Here is a 12,133-nt window from a genome sequence, read left to right as displayed (position 1 = left end):
TACTTCTAGAGTTTCTGTCAAAGACTTCAGCAGCATCACTGGATTTCACTCCAGCTGGTGGCGGCAAGAGCAAAAGGGAACACAGCTTGGCACGGTATGGTGGGGATCAGTCTCTGCCTAACACTAGCGGTGTATGTTCCGAATGCGAAACCTGTGAAATATTTGTGACATGGAAGGTCCCCATTGCACCAGACTGTCCAAACAGACTGAAATAAAGATGAGCAACTGCTCCAAGTGACTAGCACAGTATGGTTGCAAGTTCTCAACCAAAACTGGGAATTCTTAAATTTCTTCGGTGAAGTCAGCTATATTGAACATTTGTAATAATTTGCTTTTATTTCAGATTCCAAGTTAAATACAGCCTGTATTATTTGCTATGACTAAACATGAATAACTGCCAAACATTTAGAAAACCTGAGTGACCACAGAAAATTCCAGCCCAATAGGGCCAACAAATAAGGAAATACTAAAATATCGTTAAAATTTGCCTTTATTTTTCTTACAGGAGAATTTGACACAAACCAAAGTAATTCCGTTTTACAAGACTCTTTTCCTAATATACTAAATTTTCAAGAGGATCATGAACAGTATAAAACTGTAAATAACGTCTCCTGTTGAGGGCTACAGCAACGTTTCTTCAGTTGCTGTAATCTTGGAGAGCCTGAGCCATGAACAGCTTGCCCAGGTTCTGTGCGTTGAACTCCTTAATATTCTGGCAGTAGGTATTAATTTGACCTGTCAATAGGAAAGAAGAGTAAACCCTTGTCAGTTTTGAAATTCAGAAAGACATCCTAGAATATCATTTTTAAAAAGCCAAATGTGCATGAATCTTTCAGGATTTATACAGAGAAGCAACCAAAACAACCACTCTACACTTGAGAATTTTACATTTTCAGTAGTCCCAAGTAAGTCAGGGAAGAAGAAGAAACTCAATTAGCAGAATAGGTAAACTGGTATGCTCAAAAAAATCCTTCCTTTTCCTACAATTCTATTAAATAGAATTCCTGAAAAGACAAATGACAATAAAAAGAATAAACAATGCTTGTTGCTGTACTGGAAGCTTAATCACATTAATTGTGCAATTTAGTTGCTCTAAAAATACTAAAAGACTGATTTTCAGTTTTGTTCTTATGCTTCTGCTGTCCCTATTGAAATATTTGTAACAAATATTTTTCTGTAGCAGATAGAAAATTGTGGTACTCCTGTTTGACACTTTGCTGGCCTTTTTTTCCACCTAATATTTCACTTTATTAGCTATTTCAAAAATCATCAGGGTACGAAGACTTGTCAGTGCTTTACAAATCAAACGTGCCCATCAAAACATTTTTATACACGTACTGCTACAAGTTATTTCCCTTGTTAGCTAGAAATAGCAAAATATGAAGCCAGTTTAATCAAAATTAAGACTGTTTAGAAGGCCAGTAAACTCTCAGTTTAATGCTCTATCTGAAAAGCTTTTAAACGCCCTAGAGACAAAAGAGCTAAGTTTTATTCTTTATCCACAAACTTTACTTCATCTAAGTTGAAGTGGATGCTTTCAATTCTTCCCCTGACTATGGTAAAAGAACAAACAAAGAGAGTGCTTTGGCTGAAAACTGTTTTTTCCTTTAAGTATAATAGTTTTCAATTACTCCTCTTATAAGACATGATTCATCCTAAGCCATCACTTTCACAAAACACACGCATGTACACACATACACACTTCTGTTGCATTTTTAAGCTATGTTAAAGCTGAATGTTTAAATACTATAATTCTGCTAGGATTCATTAACTGGTAAAAACTATCAAAACAACAGGTTTTTTGAAAGACTCTGGAAGGAATAATAAACCAAGAACATTATTCCTTCTAAAAGCAGCACTTACTACCAGTGTAAAACAGTAATAATATTAAAATAATAATCTCTTGGTCACTCCAAAATTTAAAACTTAAATTTAAACACTTTTTAAAATGTCAAAGTACTCTTTTTTGTACACTAAATTACCAGGACTGGTTTAATTTTCTCTCACTACAAAACAAGGTCATGTCTAACCAATCCAAAAAGCCCGCTGTAGTTAAACAATTTGCTTTCTCATGACATTTGCCAAATTAGATTACTTAGAAGGGCATCTAGGTTTTCTGCAATCAGTTGCCACTGTAAGGTCCCAGATATTTTTACCCTCCCAGAAGGCACAGGACAGGCACTGACTTCTGTACCAACCTGTGGCTACGTACTGCAGCATACCAGTAAATTGAAGAAACTGGGGAGGGCGGGAGCTACACTAATGCTTTACTCCTATTCCCATTTTCATTCACCTTGGGGTGCAGGAAGATAGGGTTATTTTCCCTAAAACTCTGGCCATAGAAAACAAAGAAATTATCCTGATTCTGTGTGAAATTAAAAGCAAAATCTTCTCAGCTGCTGCAACCACCAGTTCAACAGCTAGGGATGTTACTGGTAACTGAGGGCTGCAGACAACTGCTCTGCTCTGACCCAGTGGTTCCAGCCCACCCAGCTTACTGCTGCCTCTTGTCTGGACAGCCCCCGAACACTGGGAGTCAGCAGAGGGCCTGGGGGATGAGTGCAGCGAGCAGCTTACCGACTGCAGTGGTCACTGCACCCATTCGTGCAGAAAGCCTGCCCCGTGGGGCATTTCCCCGGCTCTCCTTTAAAATCCCATTTCACCCGCTCAGAACGGAGCCATGAAGAGGGTCTGGCTGCAGCTCCTGCCCCGTCCCACCAACCCAGGAGGCACAGATGAATGACGAAGAGCTAGGTACCATGGCAAAATAAGAAATAAAGACAGAAAGTCTCCATACATCAAGTTTAAAGCTTTATGCAGCCATTTGGGTTAAACACAGTGGCTTGTTTTCAAAAAATTACACATGTTCCGATCTGCATGGGTCACATGGCTCTGTTACTTACCTAGATAGTTTCAAATTCTGTGTGGAAGCTCACTTTCTAACAGAGGCATGGACTGCCTATTAGTAATAAGGTTGTTTTTCTCAGCTACCTTCCTTTTTTCCCACTACTTCAGATATTAGGGCTGTAGGTCACAGGTTGAAACCACTGCCTTGGACCAAATGAGAGGCAGTATTTGGAATACTACCAATGCCAAAATATCACACCATAACAGCAAAGGTAACCAAAAATTAAGATGATTTCTAAGGCAACAACTGCACTTCTTCCCAAGCTAACATTCATATATGAAAAGACGAGTTGAAGAGGGTGCTAGGAACGTTACCTGCAATAAGGAGTGACTCCATTCTTGGAGGCGGCTGTGGTGGTTTAAAGAGTTTATTGATGTCCTCCTCAGGAAGAGGGGCTTCTCCTCGGCTTTGACGCTGCATATTTTCTTGCTGACGTCTCTGCTGGTACTGAAAATAAAGCAACAGAAACAGAATGCAACAGGACTTCCAAAGCAGCAAAAAATTTTTCTTTTCAGATGCTCTTTACCTAACCAGCAAATATGTTTTATGAATTATAGTTACTCAGTGCAATCCAGTTTATTTCAAATAATGCAAATGCAATTCACATTTTATTTCAATTCAATGGTAACAAGCATCTCCCCCCTGCCCCCCCCCCCCAAGCTGGCATCATAAAATGAGTGAGGCACTAGGAAATATGTAGTACTGAGGTGGTAGGGTTAATTATAAACATTTTTTCATAGACACAAATACTGTATCTGATGGAAAGAATACAGCAAGATAAATAAAGTCCTCCATTTCCCCACTCAAAAAAAAGAAAACACGCTTGTAACATGTGGGTATGAGAAGCCATTACCTCAAATAGTTACAGCAGAAATACTCAATTTTATAGAAGTTAAAGGTCAAAATAATATTAATGTGAAAGGCAAAGAGAACTTGATTGAACAAGGTATTTTAAGCCAAACAATATTAACTTTAAACTGAGAACAAAGTGGCAGCTGAAACAAAGCATAATGGTTCATTATTCCATTCCAGTTATTTAGATGTTCTGCCACTCTGAGGGTATTTCTTTGTGGGTTACCAGAGGATAAACTAGAGTAGCAGTTCATAGAAATTATTCTGCTATTAAAAATAAAAAAAAAACAACAACACAGATTTGTTTTCAGTGCTTCCCTTTGACATGTAGATTACTCGAACTTTATAAAAATCAAGGCAGACCATTTCTTCAGCTACTGGATAAACATTTGTTCTTGCAGAAGTGCATACATTCAGACACACATATGTGAGATTTCGTACTGTATGTCACAGCCAGAAATTAGTTGTAGGGTTTGTCTATCAAAGCCCTTACATTCAACACAAAAAAAAAAAAAAAAATCTTTAAAACTAACAGGCCAAAGAGTACAGGATGTTTTCTCTCACTTACTTAAATGTATCTGCACACAAGAGTCTTGAAAACAGTTCATGCTTGGTGGCATATTCAAATGAAGTAATTTTTTTTCCAGTAGTACTGACAAATACATGTTTTTGGACAACGTTAAAAATAAAATCTTAAATGCCCATATTTGTATGTGAATTGCATGTAGTTTCTTCTTTCTGTGCATTACCCCACTCACTTCTCAGCAGTCTGCCTATTATTCTCTATTGAAACGGCTTGCTCTTAATCACAGTTGCTCCATTTTAAAAATAAAGTTAAGACCACTAACTATGCTGCCATGAGCCACTACTAAAGCAGCTATAGTTAGTAAAGAAATGAAGTGAGACACCATGGAACCTACTTTGCTCTGCTTTTCAAAATAAAAAGATCCCCTCATTATTAACAAAAACCTTTGAAGTGGATGCCATCTTTCTATTCAAATTAGGCAGCAAAGCAAAAAAAGCTTTCTGAAGATAACATGCATGAAGCTTTCTATGTCCTCAGGAACTACAAAGCCAGGAGAGACCACTGATCATGTGCGGCTTCCCTAGAAGCTACACTTAAGTGATAAAAGCCAATTTTGATTTTAAAATAGTCAGTGATGAAGCATTTCACATGAAACACAGGTGCTCTTTTTAATAATTATCTACTTTGTGTAGCAATAGCTGCAATACTTTATCTTTAAAATAGCCTGGTCCATTTTCAGTTGGCCGATACTGAATCTTGTCATATCTCTGTCTGCTAGATTAAAGAGTTCAGATTTATTTTTCATGCAGGTACTTCTTGAGTAAGCAAGTCACTCATTAACTTAATTTATCACGTGAAGAGAACTGTGTTCACTAAGACCTGCTTTCCAGGCTTTTAAATCATTCTTATAGTGCTTTTTTCCAATTTACTAGCATGCTTCTATAATTAGACACAGTACTGCTTCAACAAATGCAGCAACAGCAAATAAAGCAATACTGTCTCCAAATCACAGAACGGTTGAGGGTGGCAGGGACGTCTGGAGGTCACCTTGTCCAACCCCTCTGCTCAAGCACAGCCACCTAGAGCCGGACTCCATACTCTGTATTCTCTAGTCAGACTATTTTGGATTATGAGAGGCCCTTTGGCATCAGGAATTAAAAGTCAACATCACCTGACCAGTATCACTATCTACTGATACAAAACATGACTACAATGTCATCTGATCAGAGAACAGTTCGCTGTCTATTACATACGGACTATGCTTCTTTATCTCTAGATGCATGACTACATGCGATGGTATTAAAACACGGTTTGTTTTGGAACAATTCACTTGTAGTTTCAGCTCTTTCATTTCATTTACTAAATCTCTAATCCCTGTGTCCACAGTGTATTTATCAACGATTGGTTTATCATAAATCACTAACAAACACATAAAATAGCAAAGAAAGACCAGTCTACACTACGTATCAGCACAATTGAATCCATTTGATAATTCCTCACTGACTAGCACATTTTATAAATCTACTTAATGGATAAGTTTCTGTAAGAATTTTATCTTGCTTAGATGCAAATTCATCTGTCTTAGATAACACCACCAAAACCATGTTTTGTGGAAAAAAGCCCTCTCATTCAGGCTTTCCACGTTACCAACCTGGTGTTTCTGCTGCTGCTGTTTGCTTACATTCCTCAGGTAGGTATTGTATTTAACAATGTCTTGGCTCATCTCATCCACTCTGTCCATCAGCAGCTGCAGACTCTTCCCTAGGTGATTACTGAAATACAAGAAACATTTATGAAATACTGAATTTATTTAAAAAAAAGATTTAAAATCTAAAATTCATTTCAAGTCACTTGACCAGCATTCTGCACCACTGGCACAGATTGTAAACTTTTAAGTTCTTTGTTATCTTTGTTCATATATTTATTTGACAATACTTTACACGGCATCTCCTCCTTTCACATCTTTGCCACATTGCAAATACCATATATAAGTGTTTTGGTCTTTGCAGGGAACCTCATAGTTACGAAAAAACAATGCCTTGCATGAATCTACTGATATTACAGATACAGGTCAAGCATTTAAAAGAAACAGTCTGAGGCTTTTGTGACAAGCAACCCTGAACAATGTTACAGCAGATGTGTTCAAAGAGTTTGGTTTCAAGTTACTGCTAGCTTTTTCACGAATATTTAACTATCCCTCTGCAGAGATAGTTAAATATTCTTCAGAATTCCATCTCATTAACTAGTCTATCAAACCACGCCTGGAAGTTCACCAGACATCGCTTGATCTTAGCTGGTGAGAGGGAGTGTTGCGTCCAGTTCAGCCAGCTCCACATTCCATACCATCGGCAACATGGAAGCAGCTAGGCTGGGCGCGTCCAGTTCCAGCTATGCAATCTACTGCGTTGGCCAGACAAATGCAGTCTGTTAAACAACTTTTATTGTAACCATTTTTAGCAATGGATTCAGTATTTTGCAGGAACGTTCAACTTCAGGTATAGCTTCCAAGTTAAAGTTTTGGAAGTTTTTAGGTTGGTGCCCATGGAGACAGTATTCATCCTAAATTGTGTTTACAGGGTAGTGCAGTAAAACAAGGATACTTACTGCTCTCTCTTGATCCCTTTGATCAGAAGCTAGTTTGTTGGCTCTGAGCTAAGCCTTACCCAGTCCTACCTGGCTAAAGACCAATGACTCAAAAAGCTAAACTCCATCTTTCTGCTCCTCAAGTGAAGTCCACTACTATTCATGAGAGTTTCTTTCAAATAAAGACTTTGGTGCACTTCTATGTCAGAATCATATCCTTCAGTCACTGCTTCTCCAGGTTATCTGAGATTCTTTCTGCCTTTTACAATGGGCCCCGATCACCCTACAGCCTATGGACTAGGGAGACTAACTGGAAGAGACAGGCATAAAGCGAAAAGGGAACCACACATGCAATACTATGCACATCCCTTTTTAAGTGCAAATTATTCCCCAAATCCACAGAACTCCTAGCTGGAGACAGAAGCTGGTAACGTACTGAGGCACTAGAGGATACCTGCTGAGAATGTAGCTCAAGACACCCTTATCTCCAAGTACCAAGACAGCCATTTCACTAGCTGAGCTGCCTGCTCACTGAACAAAAGGCTGAATCAGTAACTTCAGACCACAATTTATTTACAAGTCACAGTTTTAAGTCTCAGTTGCATACAGGGGCATATGGTGAGGAGGACTTCAGCTACACAGCAAGAAAGGCGCCACTATAATAATTATTTTTAAACTTCTTGGGTTTTTTTCGGTTGAACATTTCAAGCACATGATATTTAGAACTGTGGAATATTGCCATGGCTAGGGGTGTGCATATTTTCAGTTTTTTATAGAGTTTATACTATACAGAGTTACTGTTAGAACTGGATATTATCAAAAATGCTTATGTAGGTACACACTAATAGCCTTGTAGGGTATGTGGACATCAGGAATACATAATTATTTTACAGATAGTGTCCACATGAAATATAGGCTGGTTACAAAGAACGATTTTATGTGAATCTCTCTGGGACCAGCTTAGTACAGCAGAATACAGAAACAGAGAGTTATTGTTAGAAGTTGCAGTAATATAGTGTTTGCGCTCATTGCCAGGGAAACAAAAAGCTAAAAACAGATAACTTAAACAGATGTGGACTGAGACATGAAGTGATAAGTATGCTGCAAATACAGGACCAGCTTTTTCCTCAGTTCTCATGTGGTTGATACCCTTTTTTGCTCTGTCTCTTAAAAAAACCTGAAAGACCCAATAGGACGCAATTTGTAAAAATATCTATATATAATGTTTAAGCAAGTTTTATTCAGCTGAAGTTTATTCTGGTGAGATTTAGGCAGTTAAATCGCATTGCTCCAGCCCATAAGACTCCTCATACACTTACTTAGCCCAAAGGCTCTCTTAGGCACCTCCTTACCTTGTGTATTCCCCTTCAGCAGATCCCTCACTGCTAGGTACCTAAATGCCCCCTACACACCAATGCAACTAAAACAATAGAGGGGAAACAAAATTGAAAAAAAAGGGGTGCCAGGAAATGCTGCTCACACACCCATCAAGACTCACTTTCCTACAAGGCTCTCTGACAGTGAAATGTAGACAACGTGGAGATCAGCACTTGCATTTGTTGTTACCCTGAGGGCAATGGTAATAAAGAAACGGCGTTTTCAGTCAGCTGATTCAGCAAAAGAGTCAATTAAATTGAGTTTACATTTAGATTAGGGAGTAGTGTAGACCAACAGGAACAGATCTATAAAACAAAACAGCTGGCGCTGAGAAACCAAGGTCCACACTACGTGTGTTTCAGGGGCGTTTCCTATCACTAGTTCTGACATGGTCCAGTGATGTGAAACCCCATTAGTGGCTGAGGCACAGTAGGTATCCTCCTAAAGCCTATTTACAGTTTAGTTTCATCTGAAAGAAGTCAGGTCTGAGATCACTGAGAGGTGATGATCCGAGCACGCTGTTGAATTGATGTAAAAGACATAGCTCCACCTTAAGACAGCACCAGGAGACCACCACAGCTCAGGTATCGGTGAATCCTCATGGCAGAAAAATATCAGCTGCAGAATTGCTATCATACTAAGCATAAGAAAGTCCACGCATGGGGACTGTGTTCTTTTTAGGGGAGAAATATAGATAATAAAAGTGGAAAAAAAGAAGAATAGAGCTTCTCCTGCAGTCAAAAAAATCTGTCATGTGCATTCTTACACATCTAATGAAGAAATAATCAGATGTGAGAGCATTCCTTCACCAGAATTGTTATTAGGATCACTCACCTGTAGTGAACGAGCTGTAAAGCCTCCAAAAATTTATCATCTGAGACTTACTTGTGTAGCTTGGATGACATAATCAAAAATGCCAAAAAAAGTACAAACACATAGCAACTGTCCAAGGGAAACTGTCAAAGTCTGTTTAGAAAAAAAACAGACTAGAAAGTATAGCCTGCAAAGCAGTCTCTCATGCTGTGCACTTTTGTTGTAACAGCCTTATATCTGATAGGGTATGATCCGTCACCCAAAAGGGCAGATATGAAATCAAGTCCTTGACACATTCATTACTTCTGATTCCTTGTTTAACAATCACCAAATACACAGGTCAAATAATTCTGAGGGCGAGAAGTAGAGACCTGTGAACAGAGCAGCCTAATCCGCAGATAACAGTCATGGTCCTTTCTGTCTTGTTCTTCCCGCTGGTAAGCCTTGCATTTGGCCATGTTATGGTCTAGCAGCCACAGAAGCAGCAAGCAAGAACCATACATTAACCAAACTCGCGGACCACTCACTGCACAAGGGCATCCTTGTTAGGGTACGGATCTGGCTCAGAGACCCGAACGCAAGCCTCCCTCTTCCCGAGGGGAATGCTTGCACCACCAGAGCCTCCCTTTGCAGACATATTTTAAGGAGAGCAAAGGTGCAGTTTGCTGTTGCTGGCAAAGCCAGTTTGAGAGGTTCCAGCATCGGCATCTTCCCGCCTCTCCCCCCGACTTTGCCCAAGGATCACAGCGCTCTCAGCTGTATGGATTCAGCTGTTTGCGTGGGCACACTTCAAACCCTTTCAGTGAAATAGTCTACTGTAAATGCAAAAACATCCCCTGATGGGGTTTGGTTTTTTTGGTTGGGTTTTTTTTGCGCCCTTTTTTTTTTTTTTTTAGGAAGACTGAGGGAAAGGCTGGAAGGGAAGAGTGGGAGCCTGCCTTTTTCCACGAGACTATTCCACAAAGCTATTTGTACAACCATATTCTGAAACAGATGAGGGAATAAAAATCTTTGAGGGTGTGAAGGGTGCAGAGATGAAACGGGGGTAGCGGGAAGGAATGATGCAAGCAGCTGGGGCTGGAACCTCAAACTGGCTCCGCTTCTGTGGGATTCGTAATGGGGAACTACACATGAAGCCCACGTTTACTTCAGCATCTTCAGTCAGGAAAGGACTCCAGACACACACTCGCCAAAGGTCCGATATGCCCAAAACGCAGCCTGGAGTCAGACACCAAAGCTTCAAAGGGCGGCAGCAATTCACGCCGTCCTCAGCTCCTCACGCCCTGCTCGTTAGTTTTATCCTGCAGCCTGTGGGCCTCAGCTTGCGCTTCGGGAGCCGCTCACCAGTCCGCGCTGGCCCAGGAGAGGAGCAGCAGCAGAGCCCAGCCTCCGAGACCCGGACCGTTGCGCTCCGCACAGGCACTTCATTTTGGGGTGTAACGATTCTGAAGCTGCGGGTGTCCAAAAAAGATGGTCCCCTAAACTAGCCTGCAATCGCCGTAAATGGACCCGCTCATTTGTTTCATTTTATTTCGCTTGCATCCTGGCTAAGGCAGCTGAGAACAGGAAGCAGCAGGAGGGAGCGTAAGCAAACACTGTCTCGGCTGCCCCGCTTTCCCACTTTCCACCAGCTCTGCCGAGGCCCCTGTCAGAGCCACTGTTTTTGGGAAAGGTGTCACCCTGTGCAGCGTTTCTCCTCCTGGTAGGAACAGCTTTGGGTGGATTACAGAGGTAGTGCTGGGCAAAGCACATCTTTTTGATTAAATATTTCTAAGGAGCGTTCCCACCGCTTAGCAGAACTTGTTTACACCTCAGCATTTCAGCCCGAGTTCAACCTGTGCTCTTTATAAGAGGATTTTGTTTGAACGAGATATGTAAGTCAGGAGTTGGGAGCTCTATTCCCTCTTCTACTCCGACTTTGATGTGTGCCTTTGGGCAACACATTTACCCTCTCTGTGTCAGCTTCCCCCATCTGCAAATTAGAGATTTTCATAATTATCTTAATAATCCGCTAAGCACACTGAGATTTCTGAATAAGCAGCACAATGTATAAAGGTTAATATTGTTTTCAAAAGCCCAAGTAACCCCCTCTTATGTCACTTCTGCAAAAATACTGCATCTGATGTTTGAAAAATATAGCTGCCAAGTAGATGTTACTGCAGTAAATGTTCAGCACATGTTTGCTTCTACTGACGCACATTATTAGAAAAATTGCTTGAGACAAATTGAGATATTATAGAACAACCCTATTATGGAGCTAGACCACAAAAAAGCTTTTTTTAATTTAAACTAGATCATCAATAGAATAGGGAAGAGATGGATGAGAATGGGAAAGTTGGTTGTAATTATTTCTCTGAAGATCTGGAACATTATCTGACAGGATTTTAATTCTTGAGTCTCTATCAAAAGACTGGCAGTACTCCAAGGTCTTCAAGACATTTTGGTCCTTAAGGGTAGCAGGAGGATAACAGTTTGAGCGAAAGGTCTTTGCTTGCTATTACTTGCTAGCCTTGTGCTAGTCTGCCTTCAACTTCTTTCCCTCGAATATTCCAGTCAATTCAGATTTCACAGAAACACAAATTTTTGCCCAAAAGAGTAAACTACTCCATACAATTATCGCAAATGTAACAAATGTACTTCAAAAGGAGAAAGATATTAAGGTGCAGACAAAGCACCTAAAACAGGTACAGCTTCAAACTCAGACAAGGTGGGTGGCTGAACATGTGAGAAGCTTGATGAAACAAACTCTCTGGAGGAGACGAACTATGGGTAAATAATTTCATTGCCAAAACCATTGCTTCAGAAGATTAAAAAAGGTTCAGAGATGCTCCCAAAGGACCAAAAACAAAAAAAAAAACCACCCAAAAAAACTCCCCCAAAAAAACCCAAAAAGCCCAACCAACCCCAAACCCTTAAAAAAAAAAAAAAAGGTAGCCTTAAAGTTACTGCCAACTAATTCTACAACAGCAAAGTTAAGCGAGGCGGATACACATCAAAATTAAAAGCTGATATCTGAAGTGTTTTAGCCACAACTATTCAAAGACAAAAATAAGGAAATGCAAAGCGAAAATAAA

At 40.0% G+C, this 12,133-nt stretch overlaps 1 protein-coding gene across 1 annotated transcript in view; it reads right to left on the bottom strand.

Moving 5' to 3' along the window:
* Positions 1 to 472: 472 nt before the first annotated feature.
* Positions 473 to 12,133, bottom strand: part of EIF3H (eukaryotic translation initiation factor 3 subunit H) — a 97,249-nt gene continuing 85,588 nt past the window's right edge. Inside the window, exons 6-8 of the mRNA XM_075415656.1 lie at positions 5,938 to 6,058; positions 3,223 to 3,355; positions 473 to 735 (exon numbers count right to left, since the gene is read on the bottom strand). Of these exons, the coding sequence (XP_075271771.1) occupies positions 638 to 735; positions 3,223 to 3,355; positions 5,938 to 6,058 (352 nt within the window). The 3' untranslated portion in view covers positions 473 to 637. The remainder of the gene's footprint in view (positions 736 to 3,222; positions 3,356 to 5,937; positions 6,059 to 12,133) is intronic.

This window comes from Opisthocomus hoazin, chromosome 3 (assembly GCF_030867145.1).
Source record: "Opisthocomus hoazin isolate bOpiHoa1 chromosome 3, bOpiHoa1.hap1, whole genome shotgun sequence".
Taxonomy (NCBI): Eukaryota; Metazoa; Chordata; class Aves; order Opisthocomiformes; family Opisthocomidae; genus Opisthocomus; species Opisthocomus hoazin.
The sequence above is the reverse complement of the archived record's forward strand: the minus strand, read 5'-3'. Positions and strand labels throughout refer to the sequence as shown.